We start from the raw sequence: 18,586 nt of genomic DNA, 5'->3' as shown, positions 1-18,586 counted from the left end.
AAATTACTGATTGTTTTCGTTGAAACATCTTTGTGGATTTACTTTCAATGCTACTGTCATATGTAAGTTTATAGAAGCAGTCTAGTGTTACTGTGCGTGTTTGTGTTACCATAGTTTACATGTTACAAAAAGTCTGCAGGGAAGAGGCAAGGGTTTTTTCCCTTTGTTTTCCAAAAAATAGTTCTATGCTTAAAGCACAGGCTTTAACATTTTAAAATAGAAAGTCTAAGTGTGCTTTGTCACATTGTCTGCGTGGCTTTTGGCAAATTATTTAACTTGTAAGTTCATTTATTTTCCTGTAGAATTAATGTTTTCTGTGTCAAGCCACATGCTTACCGAAAAGTGGAATGAATAGTTAGCATTCTGCGTTGTTTTAAAACAACCCTGCTGACTTTCGAAAGTGGGAAGAATGGAGAAAAGTAGACAGATTGGAAGTGCAGAATAAATGTCTTGACTTTATTTTGGCGTGTTTTCATTTGGGTTTTTTAGATAGTGTCATATGATCAAAGATAGTTTTGAAGGCTCAGAGTTTTGATTTTAGGTGGCCATTTTTAGAGCACATATCTTCTCAGATGGCTGAGGAAGAGTGGTCAGTTTGGAGCCTGCCATCTCTTTACAGTGTGTTGTCTGTCTCTAATCCAATTTGGAAAACCTGTTTGAATTCAAGTGCAAACATAAGTGAGAACTCTGTCTCAACCTGTTTTCAGGATGAGCTTCTCGTTTTACTTTCTGGGGGCAGTTATTCAGAGTTCTTTATTCTTTCTTTTACACACCTAGTCATTCATGTTCGAGGATAGTGATAAAGGACATTAATGTACTTTAAAATAAATTATTGTATCCTCAGAACACAGTACGTCAGCAACAATACCTATTCTATTAGGACATTCGTGGAGGCTAAGAAGAATCAGGAGGACTAAAATGGGAGCCTGAAAATGACATAGTCTTGGTGAAACAGAATGGAAGAAAATGCTTCAGCCATTTTTAAAAAAAAGAGAAAGGAAACTAAAATGTGCACTGAATTAATAGGAAAGGACTATTTCAAAATATATGAGGCAAAATTTGTTTTTACTAAAATTGACGTTATCTTTTTGTGTTTTAGAATCAGGTGCTGTTTTCACATTTGGAAAAAGCAAATTTGCAGAAGATGTTCCCAGCAAGTTCTGGTTCAAAAATGACAAGCCTGTGCTTATATCATGTGGAGATGAACATACTGCTATTGTTACAGGTCAGTATTGGAAATAGACTTAAAATTGGAAATAGAGATAAAAGGTTATATTTTTGAACAGCTTGGAAAATTGTGATTCTTACGTGAATCTTACTGAGCTAATATATCAGATGAGGACTGTTCTGTGGGAACTGTTAGATGCCTTTGAAGTTAGTGTGAGGTCAATTAAAGTTTTCACAAGAACCGTTTTTAATGAATTTGTAACAACTGAATGTATCTCACAGGACTTAAATGACTTTGTTCAGTCTGAATGTTTCTTGTGTGAATCTGACAGTGTTTAGTAAGCAATCTTAAATATAGAGGTTTGTATTGTGGAAGTAAACAGTACCTGTTGAACACAGTCAACAAGTTCACTAGGAATCTGCCTGAAACGATAGATAACACTGTATCTCTGAAATGAAGATTTGTATTACTGTTAACTGCCAATTGAAAATAAGCCTTGAAAAAGCAACTCAAAAAACTTAAGAAAATCTTACTTAAATCAGAAATAAACTGCAGAAGCGTTCAAAGAAGCTCAGATGCAATACAGTGAGCAGTATTAATGTTTATTTTCATTTCTTGGAAATGATGGAAACAATACTCATTGAAGAATTTGTTCTATTTCTTTTACATGGAAGGGACTACTGTTTTGTTGATAAGCATGTGTTGACAAACAACTGCTGATGGATAACAAGACTTTGGTATGACATTTATATGTATATTTTCAGGAAAATATTATTATTTTTTAATATATTAATTTCTCATGAATTCCCAACTGGTCATTACTCATTAAGTAATGTCTCGAGGGTTTCTTACTATGTCCGCAGGCAAAGTTTGAGATGCTGGATTTTTAGAACAAACTATTCCAGGCATGATAAAAAAAAAAAAGTATAGATTTCATGGGCTGTGGAACATCTTGAGGGAAATTATACAATTAATTTTTCAAGCCTAACTTCACAGAAGATGAATTATCCATGAATAGTTTATTTTGAACAAAACTTGACACTTTTTCTTGGATTGAACCAGTTCTATTAAATTGCCTGTTGCATAAAATTAATCAGAATGTAACCTGGGGCACTGTGAAATTTCCCTTTTGAAATTTTCTTGGTATATCCTTTCACATGCCCACACCCAGTTCAGAATAACGGTGGTATAGTTCTCAGTTTAGACAAGTCAATTTCAATTGCCTCCTTGAGATCCCCCAGCATGTGCCTGTGCCAGCACTGTTTTCCCATGTCACTGCAACAGTGGCCATGTAGATAAAGCTTTTGAAGAAACTGACTTGCGTAGGTTTGCATGCAGCATCATTTCTATAGCATCTCCCCTTCTCCATGTTACTTTAATATGTGTAGCACGTTTCAAAAATGTCTTTGTAGTTGGCCTTTGTGTTGTAGTGTGCAGATAGGATACCAGGGAAACTTCTAGATAATCAGATCTTTATTTTCTCAAAGCTTTTGAGGAGAAGGAACTGTAGAAGCATGACTACAAAATTTCTTTGGTACCAAAAGGTTTTTTGAGACGTGGTAAAGTAGTGGCAAAAGCAAGGGTACAGTACTGATCAACAACAAGCAAATGTAGAGAAACTGCAAGAGTCATACAAAAAAGTGAAGAAGGGAAACAGAAAACCTTTGTGCCTCATTTGTGCTTCACACCTGTGCATGCCCGTGTGCACCTCACATTTCTGCTGTTAGATGGAGTTGGATGATACACTGGAATTACAGCCCTTGGTGAACGGCATTGAACTGCAGTAACACCTTGGATAAACACTGCAGAAGTGCGTGCCGATAATGAGTTTACTGAGAAGGGTACAGACCTTGTGGGAAACCAGGAGCTTCTTGAAATCCACATGAACCTGACCTGGAAGATATAAAAGACAAACATCACTGAGGAATGAAATGGATCTCAAGCAGGTGTGTGTTAATGCATGCTTCATTTTATTTTCAGTCTTTATTTACAGGTTACAAAATTCCTCCCTCCCTTTTTTTTCCACCCCCTGGAAGAGATAGTTGGACCTATGTATGTAGGGGACAGTGGGAATATGAGGTAAATTCAAATCTAATAGAAATGTATCAGTTTCACACTGACATGTCTCAACAATCATAAGTAAAACAGTCACCCAAACTGATACAAAACATGCCTTAAAGCTGGTTTTGGGCAGGAGACAGCTACATCTAGCACTGCATCTTGACTGAATGCAAATGAAGATGATGTACAGAAACTAATACTAAGCATTCAAACAAAATATTCAGGAATTTTCAGATATTTCATCTTAACAGCATCAATATTCCCATATGACTTCTAGGAAGAAAAGTGTAAAGTAAATACAAAACACTGTTCTTTGGCTTTCTAGGTCAGGAATTGGAGTCCAAAGCCTTATTTACATACTGTGTCTGTATGTTGGAATAGAGAGGACCAGTGATAGTTACTTGCTGGCTTTGGGTTGGTTTTGCTGAACTAATTGGAGAAGCATTTTCCTTCTCCAGTTTTGGAGTTTGGGAATTAAAATTGTGTTTCTTTATTCATTTACTCTGTACTATTAGCACGATCTCTATTAAAATGTTCAAGTAGGTTGTTTTTTTTAAGCAGTTGTCTTCTTTAGTTCTTTAATGTGGTCATGAGCAGTATCTCTTCCAGCATCACTTGTAATATGTTTAATAATGCTTCTTGCCCCATTTCTGTGGGGTTTTTTTGTTTGTTTTGTTTTTTCCCAAGAATGTTGAAAGTCCACTCCATGTATCTGATATAACTGCAGGCTTTGGAAAGCAATTTATTCATCCTGTTGGGAGCTGGTGTGAAGTGATGTTGCGCATGTTTTTAAGAGTCCCCTCCCAATACATTTCTATTAATTTTCTTTTCTACAAACCTCTTGAAGTTAACAGTTGTCTTATTGTTTATTTGCCTTGACTAGAGTATCTTAGGCAGCTTGCCCATATTTGATCAAAGAGACTGATCCTGTTCACAAGGAGGGGAAATGGTGATGATGAAAAGACATTTCCTGAACTCGGAGCTCTGGAGAGAATTGAAGCCCCCAGTGCAAAAGGGTAGAAGGAAAGAAAGAAATATCAAATGTAAAAGTAGGAGTGAAAAGAGGTGCATATGGAACCACAAGATTAGTATGCTCATAATTTCAGGTTTTGTAAGGCATAAGCATTCAACAATGTGTACCAAAGAGACCCTGGAATCTCTCCAGGTCTTTGGACACCAGATTCCTTCTACTCTTTCTGCTTACCAGCAGGCCATCAGAACATGGCAAAGTATCTTTTCCATCAACTGAAAGAGGAAAATGAGGAAAATTTGTACGTGTTTATGTTGATCTTTTGTTCTGTAGGAGTAAGCAACATACTGCGCTGTTTTTGTTTTTGTGATGCTAAATGTCCTAAGCGTGACTGTTCTTACTGCTCAATAAAGCTTTTGAGAATATCGTGACTTGCCTAACAAAACTGATGTCATTCCCATTTATGAGAAATGCATTTTAATTGTATATGAATTTTAAATGAACTGTTGACATAGTTTATTCACAAATTAAAACAAAACAAAACATGGTGCCGGGTGTATGATACTCTGTCCAAAATACTACCTTTTACATTTTCTTCAGATATAGCTTCTCAATAGAATATTGTAATAAATGCTCAAAGTCTTTACATTGTCTCCCCATTTTATTTTCCTCCCACACTAATATCATTTAGAAAGCAAGGTGTGTGGGGGTGTGTGTGGGTGTGTGTGTGTGTGTAAAACATACCTTTAAACATAGGTGATAGGAATACTTGGCTTCCTGCTATTATCATGAAGCATGTTGAGGATTTCAAATCTTACTTCCCAGCTGCTGAATGAATGCCTTTAATAGTGCTTTATGAGTCAGGGGAGCATGTGATAGATGGGGTTCCCAGGAATTACAGTTGTGATGGCAGCTGCTCATATAAGAAATGTCCTAGTTAGGAGACACTCTTCCTGAAGTCTCTCAAAACCTGTTGCTAAAGAGGTAAGCATCTTGTGACTTCCCTAATAGCCCCAAACTGATGTCGGTGAAATATTTGGTGCTAAGCCAACACCTGCATACTTTGGAGAAATGTTCCAGTCTTGCATCAGGATGAAGGTGGAGACAGGTGTTGAAAGTATGTTCTCATCACCAAAACAGTCCAAGTAGTCCCTTTCTTTATATCCTGTTGCTTCTCTTCTGCTGCCCAGAGTCATAATCTTTCTCTTATGGATCTATTTTCTGCCATTCCATTCCATTCCATATAGCAGATGGCCACAATCTCTGTAAGCACCAAAGTAGAAGCAAAAAAACCCCAGCAATTTGTGCTTGCAAAGTTTTCAAATACAATCCTTGCCTATTTGTGTGCTGTTGAATTAGTTCTCACTTCAATGCATCTGTGGTGATGACTGGAGGTATCTCGGTATACAATTATAAAAAAAGGGCATGCAAAATTCTGTTGTGTTTCCTGGCCAGTTAGATTGCATCATGTCTGTCCCAAAACCTGATTTCCTGTACAGACCCAGAAATATTGCTTCATTACAGGCATTTATTTAGGTTCCTCTGTAGTGCCTGTTAGTTTTCATTCACTGTCTGAATTTCCTGGTTCCCAGTTTTCTTACATTCTGTTACACTGCTAAGTGTTGGAAGCCTGAAATTATAAAAGGCTGTCACTCAGTTGTAAAAGAATGTAAAAGAAGTTCCTCTTGTCTGTTAAGTTCGTTGACTTACAAAGCAATGCCTGAGGATTTAAAGACTGGTATAAGAAACAGGAGATTATAGGATGAAAAGCATGACCTGTTGGGGTTTTGAATGGATAAAAGAGAATGTGCTTAAGTGGAATTATGGCAGTTTGGCATCATGTTGCCACAGGAGTACTACTGTCTTACAAAGGCAGTTAAAAAGTATAAACCAAGGATATAAGGAAGCATATACCAATCTAGGATGCCATTTGCTAATAAAAATTATTTCTGTTAAGGTGTGTGTTGCTCTCAGTGACAGACAGCTCTGCGTGTGTTTTGACATGATTGCATTAGCAAAATTGGGATGGTGACATAAATGCTATTAGTAAAACACCACGAGAGTAGACTTGACCTCAGACTTTCTTCCCTTCTAACTTTCTTGGAAAGACATAATATTGATGCATAGGCTTGTGCAAAAAATTGTCAAATCTAACAATTAGATTGGGACTTTAGAACCAGTTATTGCTAGATGTTGATGGTTTGCTGGGTTTTTTTAAAACAAAAAAAATATTGCAATCATGAGGTCATTATATTTAAGAAAATCAACGGATTTTTTAACAGAGTATTTTTGTTATATTTTAAACATTTCAATATCATGTTTTGTATTCTTTGTAAATCACATTCAGAACCTTCACTGGGAACTTATGCTACTGAAGTGCAAACAGCCGTAATATTTTGGCGTTATTATGTGGAATTGCTGTTATGTGTTGGGATCATGTGATAATTGTTGATGGCTAGGGTGACAGAGTTTATTACATAACAGCCCTGTGGTGGACTTTGATTCACAAAGCGCTGCAGGCCTTCTTCTAAAGTAAACAAACTCCTTTTTAACAGTTGTAAAAGGTTTGGTTTTTCTAAAAAATCAGTTTCTGTTGTTTCACAAAGATTTCTGTTGGAACAAGGATTTTATCTTTGGTTATGAACTTCACAGCTTTGCAAAAGGTAATAGTTTAAAAAGTGAAATTAAATTAATTCATCTTAAGGTATTGTCAGTAGTCAGTGTGGCTATCTAATTTGCATGCCTGATAACAAAAGTTTTCATCTGTTCATACACCATCCTCTTAAAAGAACACTGGTTATTTGGAATTACAATTCATTGTTTGTATTGGTCAAACCTGCAAGTTCGATGACACGTCATACCAGTTTCTGAAATACGGTTCTAGCATTGCTCTTGTTGACTATTTGTAATCTGATGTTTGCATTTAGGTTTGTAAAACTCCCTGGCTGCATGTTGGTTTTATGCATTCCTCCTTTATATGCAGAGTAACACATTAATACAGTTTGAGAACACATTTGAAAATTTATCAGTAACTGTGTTCTGTAGAAGTGCAGATTTGTAAATCATTTTAAGACATTTAGCAGTAAAAGAAATAGCCCCCCCCCCCCCAACAGTAAAATAAACTGAATATGACAAATTTGTGTTTGTATTCATAATACAGCTGCATTATTCATTCCTGGTTTTGGGGTAAAAGATGTGGGTGCTCAGTTAAATGTGCTATTGTTTTATAAGTGGGCCTATAGATACTGTGGTTTCTGAACTGCAGGGTCTGTCCAAGAGTACAGCATTTTATTTTCTGAAGAGCATTTTATCTGTGCTGTAATTAAAGGAGGGGATGTTCTGCTTTTTGTCCCTTCTTCTGGCTAGGGATTTCTTACTTAATGCAGTTACGACTTTTGTACTGAAAAATCACAAGGACATTCATTATTGTTTACACTTAAGCATTGAATTGCCTAATCTTAAACCTTATGTTAAAAGGAAGTAATATGTAGCACAGTGTATGAACGACCATCTTGCCTTGAATGAGATATTCAAACACTTGTATGGATACTGACTGTGCATTTTTTTTTTCAGGGAATGGTAAACTGTACATGTTTGGCAGTAACAACTGGGGCCAGTTAGGATTAGGATCAAAGAACACTGTCAACAAACCAACATGTGTTAAAGGTTTGTTTAATTTTTCTTTTCTTTTTTTTGTCTTTCTGAAAGGCAACCCTTATGAAAAGGTATTTTATAGGATGCAGTTCCAAAATAACTGATTCAGCCTTGTATACTCATCATGTGCAGCATATTACTGCATAAGCTCATAGAAGCGGCTTAAAAGGATCCCTGACTTGATTTTCCATCAGCTCCAGATTCTGGGTCCTTTTTGCGTCTGAATACATAGAGTCCTCTCTTTTTTGAGGGCTCTCATTCTATGTAATATTTGCCTTTTCTGACAAACCACGTCTTCATTGTGACTGCAAAGACGTTAATCAGATTCTTCGTCTCTGCAGTGTTGTCTGTGTGTTCCAACAGCATTGTGTAACCTTTTTATCACGTTTGTCTTAGCACCTTTATAAATGAAAAAATCTATCAGGAGCTTTCTGCAAGTACTACTAAATTTTTAGAAGCTTAAAGAAGTGCCCGAGGGGCATAAATGTTAATATATTTGTATGAAGCAGTAAAGTAAATGCCCATATTCTTTCCTGTGTTGTAAAATGTGTTTTCATTGCACATCTTGATCTTTCCTAGCCAGTTGTATCTTGTCAAGCAAAACCAGAGTGATACATTTTCCCTGTCTCCTTCCTTATGTCCAGTCAGAGCTATCCAAATAACACATTTCTTTTCACCATTGAATGTTTATCCTCATGCTTTCTGCCAGCAGATTGATTTGTTAGCTTATTGTTAAAAACAAATTATCCTGCTTGTTCAAACTTTTTTCTTCCTGATTTAGCTTATTCTACTGTCCTTTATCTGTTCCTCTCTATTTCACTTCAGAGGGAGAATGCGGCTACTCTCAGGTTCACAGCTTCTGTCAGCCATGTAGGAGATTGATTCTTACTTTGGCTTAAATGGGCTGGGTGTCAAGTTTTGTTTTTACTGTCAATTTGCAGTGGAGAATAAAAGATGTAGAGAAGATGACAGCAATTGCAACTAGACCTGGCATCCATTGACAAAAGTCACAAGAGGGTTATCTTTCTTCCCTTGGAAGCAGGCAGCAGGAGAAAATCCTGGAGCTTTTCTCACTAGTTTTCTGTCATCACTTGGCTTTGGGAATGGGGTTGCAAGGACAGATTTCAGTTTCTGCTTGGGGCCAAACAGTTGTGGCTCCATATTTTCTGAGAAAATATCTTTGGGAACTAAACTAATTTCATTAGTCTTTAGTCATGAAAAATTGCCAGCAACGTTGTAAGTATAGCATGGCTCATCAAATACAATTGATTAGCCTAAGTGGGAGGAAGGTGATGGAGCACAGGCTTCTGAAGAGCTGGTTAAGATCATCACTGAAGCTAGGAGGCAGAGTTTTGGGATATAAAGCAGCAAGTTAAAATTGTAGGAAGAAGGCAACATTGGGAGTGTTCCAGCCTGGTGGTAGTGGTAGGTGTTGAATAGGATAGGCAGGAACCTGAGTCTGCACAATTGATGATTGTATCTGTGTGACAGACCAGAGACAGTTCATGCTTAAGTAAGCAGATTTATGCGGTGACTTGGAAGATCGGAGAAGGGACTTTAATCTGAATGTTATGGAGCTGATAGAAGTTGATTTGGAAGGACTGAAAAGGGTTTGTGAGAGAGATGATAGTTGTTGGCTTTGTCATGGACTAGTGCAGTAGAAAAGCAATTAAAGATATGTAAAAATAGTGTTGTTTTAGGAGGATTGTATAGGGCACATGGACATGGCAGAGGGAAGATAAATTGTTGGCAACAGTCATAGAATCATAGAACTGGTTAGGTTGGAAAAGAACTTTAAGATCATTGAGTCTAACCGTTAACCCAGAACTGCCAAGTCCACCACTAAACCATGTCCCTCAGCACCACATATACACGTCTTTTAAATACCTCCAGGGGTGGTGGCTCCACCACTTCCTTGGGCAGCCTGTTCTAATGCTTGACAAGACTTCCAGTGAAAAAATTTTTCCTAATATCCAATCTAAATCTCTCCTGGTACAACTTGAGGTATTTTCTTCAAGTCCTGTTCCTTACTACTGGGTAGAAGAGACCAACCCCCACATCACTACAACCTCTTTTCAGGTATGTGTAGAGAGTAATAAGGTTCTCCCTGAGCCTCGTTTTCTCCAGGCTAAGCAATCCCAGTTCCCTCAGCTGCTTCTCATAAGACTTGTGCTCCAGACCCTTCACCAGCTTCACTGCCCTTCTCTGGGCACACTAAAGCACCTCAATGTCATTTTTTTGTAGTGAGGGGCCCAAAACTCAGTCACTGGGGAGAGGATGGAAAAGTTGATCCTTTGTTTCTGAAATGTAGTGTACCTGCCATGGGAGAAAGGCACCTCTGTATTCCCTTTCCCACCAAAATAACTCTTATTACGCTTGCCTGCATTCCCAGTTGTCATGGTTTAACCCCAGCTGGTGACTAAGCACCACACAGTCACTTTTCCACTCCCCCCTCACCCACAGAGATGGGGAGGAGAATCAGATAGGAATGTAAAACTCAAGGGTTGAGATAAGAACAATTTAATAATTGAAAAAATAAACCAAACCCAATAATAACAATAGCAGTTGTAATGAAAAGGAGGGAGAAGGGGAGAGGAATGAAATCCAAAGGGAAGGGAGGAAAGAAAACAAGTGATGCACAATACAGTTGCTCACCACCCACTGACTGATGCCCAGACAGTCCCCGAGAAGCAGTTGGCAGGCCCTGGCCAACCCCCCAGTTTATATACCGAGCATGATGTCCCATGGTGTGCAATACCTCTTTGGCTAGTTCAGGTCAGCTGCCCTGGCTGTGTCTCCTCCCAGTTGCTTGTGCCTTGCTGGCAAGGCCTGAGAAACTAAAAAGTCCTTGACTTAGTATAAACTTTACCTAGCAACAACTAACAACATCCGTGTCCTGTCTGCATTGTTCTTACACCAAAGCCAAAACAGCACTGCACCAGCTACTAACAAGAAAATTAACTGCCCCAGCAGAAACCAGGACACCAGCCTTTCACAGTGGCCAGACTGCAGAGAAATAGGTGCAGTGGGTGGGTGGTAATTGAGCTGGAATTGAGACAGGATGGTGTATGCAAAAATTTTAGGCACTAGTCCAGATAGGATTGTTCTTAGCAATTGAATTTAGTGATCAATAAGAGGGCAGTGCAGAGCAAAAGTCTAGCAAAAAAGGTAGCTGTGCTTAATGAAGGAATGTAGGGATGATCAGACAAAAGAACAGTAAGACTGGAAGATTTGAGGTAGTGAGGAAACACATAAAAGGGAGATAAGAATAATGCTGTTAATGAAAACTGAAGACAGCTTTAAGCATGCATTTTGTCTTGCAATGCAACATACTCTTTGAGGCATGTCCCATAAGTGGTAAATTTTGGGGAATGTGGCACTGGGATGAAGTGGCTATCATCAAGTTAACCTGAGTGTCAGCTGTAAGTTTTTAAGGTCTCTATCTGTTTTCTTGTCTTGGGGGAATCCTGATTTATGAAGTCACGTGCTGGGTTCAAATGGGCAGCAAATCTTGTAGTCATTCTGTTGGTAAAAATATGAAAAAAAAATCAGAGCTCCCTCTAGAGCATAGAATATTTTGTTGTTGAACCAGCTATCAGCTTGTGTATAACTTCTCCCTCCCCCTTTGGCTTTAATTCATAGCTTTAAAACCAGAAAAAACAAAACTTGCTGTTTGTGGAAGAAACCACACTTTAGTTTACACAGGTATGTAACACATATTATATACATATTAAATAAAGACGGATTTCTTCCTTTGCTTTCATGCAAAATTACATTAGGAACCCCAGGAGGAAAGAAGGAAAAATAAACAAAAATGGTACTGCTAAAACTTGGGGGTTTGATATCCAGTTCTTTGAATGCTTGATTTATTCTGAGCCAATACATTTATAGAATAATGTTATATAAGTGTTTGCTAGCAACAGACAGATGAAAAAATTTCTTGCTGGCATTTGAGGTGTGGTTAACAATTAAAGCCCTGTAAAGGTATATTAGTATTTTTTACATATCTGTACTTGAATTTAACTGTGACAAGTAATTTATCTTTAGTAGTATAAAGTTATATATTTGAGTAAATATAGTAGAACTGAGTATTTTCAGGACTTCAAATTTTGTTGCATTTTGGTTAGCCAAGATAGTCTGCTATTTCAATGACAAGTTGCTTTATTAAGCTATAAATAAATAAACTATAAATTTAAACAAAAAATTATTTTTTTAGAGAGACAGTATTCAGAGAATTGATGCAAATTCTTGTCATACTTCTAAAATTTATGTAATGGAATAGCCATCTTTGTGGTTGCAATCCGTTAGCTTGCAGCAATGTTATAAAGAGAATTGTTTGATTATTAGGAGGTTTATACATGTGGAGACCCTGAACACTGTAAATAAGATTATCAGAATAAAGCAGAACATTTTAATAACAATTGAGTATGCAAGACTGCACAGGGTAAATATTAGTCACTTCCAGCGTACACGCTGACTAGATAATTTGTGGCCATTTATATGGGAAGGACCATTTATAGAGTGTATGTCAGTTGCTTATCACATTTGTGTCTGGATTTGTGTTATTAATGGGCCTTATCTTTCTCATCATAGATGAGCACTTTAGATGTGAAACATACTAAAATTAAAAATATAAATCTTAAAGTTCTCTTAAGTCAGATATCAATCAACAGCTTTAACTTCAATTTTAAGATTCTAAAACAAAATAAAGACCTAGTTAATTAAATCAAAAGTAATTTAAATATTAAAATGAATAAACTATTTCTAATAAAAACCTAAGCAAAAATATATTTCATTCACAGTATCAAAACTATCAAGTTATGTATCTCTCTAATTTATGGACTAATAGGACTCCAGTTTTCTTATCTGTGACAGCATGCACCATTTTCCTTCTGCTTTATCTTAAAATTATACATTATTTGCGGAAGAAGCTGCTTCCAGCTGCCAGGGCTACTAGTAGTCATTTTCTCGGAACTCTTGCAGAACTTCAAATTGTATTTACTTTTTGGATCAGTCTCCAGAATGGTGGGAGACACAGACAGCCTAGGTTACATAGAAGGCCTTTAGAAAGTTCTGATCAAGCCTCTGTGCAAGCTACAACAGAAACTGCTAATGTCAGCTTGAGGATATTTCAGGGCAGTAGACCCCAGCTTTTCTGTAATATTTTTTGTGTTGAAAATTAAATGACTTGCTTTAGTTTCTCTGGTTTTTTTTTACCACGATGATAATGTCTTCATTCTGTGTATTACATGTGCTTTTCTGTATGCAGAAAAAGGAAATGTGTACGCTGCTGGAGGTAACAGTGAAGGTCAGTTGGGATTGGGTGACACAGAGGAAAGGACCACATTTCACTTAATTAGTTTTTTTACCAACCAGCACAAGATCAAACAGCTAGCAGCTGGATCATACACCTCAGCAGCTGTAACTGGTAAGAGCAACCACTAATATAAGCTATTTATGTGTGTCCAGCCTGGTGTTCCAGGGAAACATGTATTCCAGCATTCTGTCTGCTTATGTTGGTGCGTTTTCTGTGCCTCCCTGTCGTCCTTCCCTAGTAACCATAGACATTTGCCTATATCAACACAATCTGGTAAAGGGTGGCAGTCTCATTGATTTCTGACAAATTTTGTGGAAGTAAACCTTTTACGTGAGCAATGGCCTGCAATGGGAGCTCAACCTGTTTTAGGGTTAGCAGGAATCCTTACGAAGGAGAGACAGTGTGAGTGCCCTCAAAATGGGAAGAATCTTCAGTTCATTTCCAAGAGAAGCCAACTACAAAACATGAATCTTACGAAAACTGACTTCCCTAATTCCACTTCTTACTGCAGCTGTTCTGGTCTACTGGTATAGGCTACACAGCTGTGTCATCAGTAATTCTGGGATGGACCTAACCTATGACCTATCTTTCTGGTGGCAGAATTACACAATTGCAACATGTTGAAGTCAGTTATAATACTTTGAGCCATTGAATGAGTGGTCCTTTATTACCCTATAATGTAATTTCTCTAGTTTTGCTATAAAGCAGCTGTTTCTGTACATGTTTAGGATAAGTTACTGAGGCTGTCATTTCAGAATGTGACAGAACACATAAGAGTGTATGAGAGATGCTAGCCTGCTCATTTGGTTTGTATTTTTTTGTGACAATTACTAACATTCTCCTGAGATTTATTTAGTTTCCAGAAGCATCTCAGTAGCACTACAGATGGTACATTTTTTTATTCACAACTTATTTCCCACCATTAAGAAATATGCAGGGAAAAGACTTCATCTCTTTCGGAAAAACAGATTTTTCATGTTGTTTGTTACTGCTGCAATTGGTCTTTGTGTCAACAGAGGCTGGTCTTAATAAACCTGGAGCAGCTATTGTGATAGTTTAAGGAAAACAAAATGAAGCTGGGCAATATAATTACCTGTGAAGAGGACTGAAAGATAAGACTGGATGAAGCAGGATGTGTACTGAAGTCAGAACAGAGAATAAGTTTGGAAGAATGAGAAAGTGGTGCCTTCCTACTAGAAATAAGATGTCTTAAATTCACGATGGTATTTGCATGCTGACCTTCGGCAGCTGAATTGTCGTATACGCTTGATCTTCCTCTTTCTGAAAGATTTTTTTTACATAGTACATAGTACTTTTCCCCTAGCTATTCATGGTCTAACACCAGTTGATGACTGTGTGCTCTGTGTCACTTTTGAAAAGCTTAAGCAATACCCTCTTACTTCAGACCTGAGATCATGACATTTAGTAGTGTCATACACAAGAGTTTATGAAATGGTCTTAAATGGGTACTATAACTGGTTATTAGTTTTGGTTTTAAATCTGTTAACTGTCTGTGTCTTCATTTTAGAGGATGGGCAGCTTTTTGTGTGGGGTGACAATTCGGAAGGTCAGATTGGCTTGGCTGATGAAGCCTGTGTCAGTGTCCCTTGTCAAGTGGATGTTGGAAAACCTGTTTCCTCTATATCCTGTGGGTATTATCACTCTGCCTTGATAACAGGTAAGAAAATGGGGATAGTGGTTAGTGGATACAAGTCAGTGGTTCTCAGATTGTTGCCTTTGTAAAGGTAGTTAATGAGGCATTCATTACTTTTGAAACTAGATATGCCATAGCTGTTAAAAGCTGCCATGTGGCAGAATGTCACCTGTGTAGTTTTGTATTACATTGGGAGATTTTACCAGAGACAGGGTCTCTAAAACGTGTTCCTAATTGATTTATTTGGGAAACTTGTATGTAATCTTGTATTATGTAAAATGTATTATGTAAAAATGTATTATTGTTTATTATTGATGAGCTGACAGTACTGTGAGAAAAAACTGCAGTTAATTTTTGGCATTTGCACATTGTTGTGCATATTAGAAAGAATGACTGTCTTATCACACTTATGTTTATGGAGGTTGTGACAGATTTGGATTAATACTGTGGTTTCAATAATCCAACTTTTCTTTCATTTTTTTGTGATGTTCAAATAATCATCTTCATCTCTTCTAGAAATATAAATATTGAAGAGACTTACTGTGTTTTGTGGAAAAACTGATTTCATTTGTTAGTGGTGTGAGATTGTTGTCAAAGTTTGATGTTCTGTCTTAAATTTTAAGTTTTAAAGTCAAATAAATGGGCAGTATACAATATAAGGAGAAGCATATGCTAAAGTGAGCTGGTCTCTGATCTCCAAACCAACCCACCTCCATGTTGCTTTCCACCTCTCTCTTCCCAGCTATCTATTGGTTTCCAAAGTGGTGATGCCACTCATTTATTATTACAGCCTGTATGGGTGAATTTATCAGTCAATATTGATGGTATTACACATGGACAGCCATGAATTCCTCTCAGCCATATAGATTTACATTATTAAGCTTTACAGTTTAGTCCCCTCAGAGTAATTACAGATTTCAAAGAATCAGTAGTTTTGACTGTAAAGCCTTTAATGGGTACCCAGGAACTATTCCATCAGATACTTTTCTCAGGTTACTTGATAAATGTTACTTTTCCACATATGATATCTATATAGCTCTCTGAGAACATGCTGTTAACAGAATGAGAGCTTCCTGTGGTGGAAATTATTTATGTGTTATGCTGGTAGTGTGCAACTCTTATTACAGATGCTTTATCACAGTAAATGAATGAAGTGCCTCTGACTGATCAGGAGCTCAGTGCTTGTTAGGAAATCTACAGCTTCCTGAACTTGAAATAAAAAAAATAATAATTAAGTCTTACTTCAAGGATATAGTAAGAAGATGTGTATTTCTGCCTTAGAGCCAAGAGCTAAACCTCTGACAAGACTGCAGTGAGGTGTGACAAAACCTTTGTTAGAAGAAGGGTTGAGGACAAGCGTCTAAGAGCAAGGAGAAAACAGTGTGTACCAAGTGCCCTAAGGAAGTGCAAACTTTTAGTGGAGGGGGATGAGAAAAAGGATTAGGGTAGCAGCTGGGTAAGAAAAATGGAGTCTAAAATATTAATAGGAAGATGAACTGGTTATCACCTGTGACAATGAGGAGTTGTTGAACCTGTTACTGTTTAAAGAGGCCTGGTTGTGAGTGGAAAATCTTGGTTTTCAGCCTTAGTATGTGCAAATCCTGCACAAACTGGGCTTCAGTCTCACTGGAACTGCTGACATGCAGATGGCCACTTCTGTGGTGAAAGGTTGTGGGTTTTTTAAAATTATTTTCTTTTGGGCCCTTGCTGACAGTTTTATTTGACTGATATTTTAACTACCATAGACATTTAGTGTTGGATATCCAGTTACTTTTACTGAATTCATTTTCTGTTGCGCTAGTGCCAGTGTATATCCAGACAGTGTTTAAAAACAAAGCTTACTCATTTAATATAAGTGTACCATAGTCATACATAATTTTAGCCATGAAATTAGCCCTTAAATTACAATGTGGAAATTCTGCAGACTGAGTCTGTTTAAGTACAAATGTAGTTACCTTATTTTTCTTACAGCATAGTTAGGAAGGAAGTCAAGTCACTATGCTGTTGCTTAAAACTTTTTTTTCTTTTGAATTTTTGCTTTTTTTTCTTTAAAAAAGGTGATTATTTCAGTAGTATTAGGATTCTTTTTTCACTTATGGAAAACGCTTGTAGGACTTGCTAGACTGACTTAGAACAGTGGTTGACATTGTCAGTATTCTGCCTCTGAGGGGTGGCAGAATATAGCAAACTGGATAATTATGATGTATTTGGAATATTCATATTAAAAGGGTTGGGTTTAATTTCCCCTGAATTGCCAGTTAGTCACTGAGTTGTGCCTTGAAGTATGTTTAAAAGTTGCCTAGCATGGGGAGTTTTCCATGTATTTTTATTGTATGGTTTTATCTTGTATACTAGAATTTGGAGTGATTAGTGTTATTTTTAATATATACTTTTGGAAGTAATATCTGGAAAAGAAGGTGGTTCTGTATTTCCACAAATGAATTCTGAACTGTTCAGGTGAGTGTGTAACCTGTAGTAATTCCCTCAACATCTATGAAGTATACCAGAGGAACTTTCTTAGTTTGTGGATGCTGTTATTATGGAAGAAACACTGTTAATACAAAGCTTTCAACACCTGTAACTTCTCAGTTATTAGAATACTACAGAATTGCTACATTTTGACTTTTTAAACATCAAGTAATACCCTGTCTTTAAAAATAAAATGTAGTTGCAGGATGTAGGACTTGATACATGTTGTCGGGCTGAACTCATAAGCATGGCACTAAATGTTTCCCTTTCTTATTATATTTATGTTTCACACAAGCTGTATACTGGCTAAGCAAATTGTTAGGATCACAGGCATACTGGGTTAAAACTAGCAGGTGGTTAATGGACACTGGAATACATAGTGTGGTCACAGAGTGCCCTCTCCAGGGCAGGATGTTCATTAATAAGAGACTATTGAGAAAAAAAAGTGGTGAAGTATGTATTCCAGCTCTTTTTTTAAAAAAAAAACACCTAAAGTTGTTATTTCTTTGAAACAGCTGGTTTTAAAAAGATTTTTTAGTAGGCATTTGTCTTTCAGGTGTTTAACGACTGTAAAGCCAAGTGCAGTGTCAATAAGAAGTAGAGTGGAATCCTGATGTAAACCTTTAGTAGATAAAAGCATGTTTTATGGAAATTGTACGTTATTCAATCCTGCATTTGTACTTCAGTCCTACAACCCTACCCACACCCCCGACGGTTCTCTTACCTAGTAGCTCCAAAAAGGTGATTTATCATCTTTCTTACTTTTCCTTTTTAGAATGCCTTCCTTGCAGATGGTAATTTAACTGCTAAATGTGTCAGTCACCTGTATTCTACGGTGTACATGTGGCTGCACTGACACCAAAAGTAGTTGTAGAATAGAAGATCAGAATATAACCTGAATTATTTTTCACAGAAAACACTTCTGAAATTTAGACTAGGCATAAACACAGGCAGTGGCTAGCTCATTTCCGTATGCAAATTAGGAAGCTGGTCTGGTTACTCACGTACTGTTTAAATGAAGGTTTACTCCTTTTTCCTCTCACTTTGGATTCTTCCAAGAGTTCCACTGAAAATAAGTTTTTAATTTATAGTTTCCAGCCCTCTTTAGGACTTTTTTACAGTATCTGTTTCCTTTCCTTTCTTTGTTCAGGCTTGGGACATTAGGTCTTCATGGTAGAGGTATGTCTCAAATAAAGCACAGAAGAAGAAAGAGCTGAAAGAGTGTAAAGCCCAATTTTGAGTCCATACACAGACCTTTACTTGACTAGTCTTTGACCATGCTCACTCAAGTTT

At 37.2% G+C, this 18,586-nt stretch overlaps 1 protein-coding gene across 1 annotated transcript in view; it reads left to right on the top strand.

Moving 5' to 3' along the window:
- The window catches only part of RPGR (retinitis pigmentosa GTPase regulator), a 60,662-nt gene that overhangs the window by 1,456 nt on the left and 40,620 nt on the right, over window positions 1-18,586 (top strand). Inside the window, exons 2-6 of the mRNA XM_055802098.1 lie at window positions 1,100-1,225; window positions 7,773-7,865; window positions 11,496-11,558; window positions 13,123-13,281; window positions 14,699-14,848. Of these exons, the coding sequence (XP_055658073.1) occupies window positions 1,100-1,225; window positions 7,773-7,865; window positions 11,496-11,558; window positions 13,123-13,281; window positions 14,699-14,848 (591 nt within the window). The remainder of the gene's footprint in view (window positions 1-1,099; window positions 1,226-7,772; window positions 7,866-11,495; window positions 11,559-13,122; window positions 13,282-14,698; window positions 14,849-18,586) is intronic.

Source organism: Falco peregrinus, chromosome 4 (genome assembly GCF_023634155.1).
Source record: "Falco peregrinus isolate bFalPer1 chromosome 4, bFalPer1.pri, whole genome shotgun sequence".
Lineage (NCBI taxonomy): Eukaryota > Metazoa > Chordata > Aves > Falconiformes > Falconidae > Falco > Falco peregrinus.
This window is presented reverse-complemented; position numbering and strand designations above follow the sequence as displayed.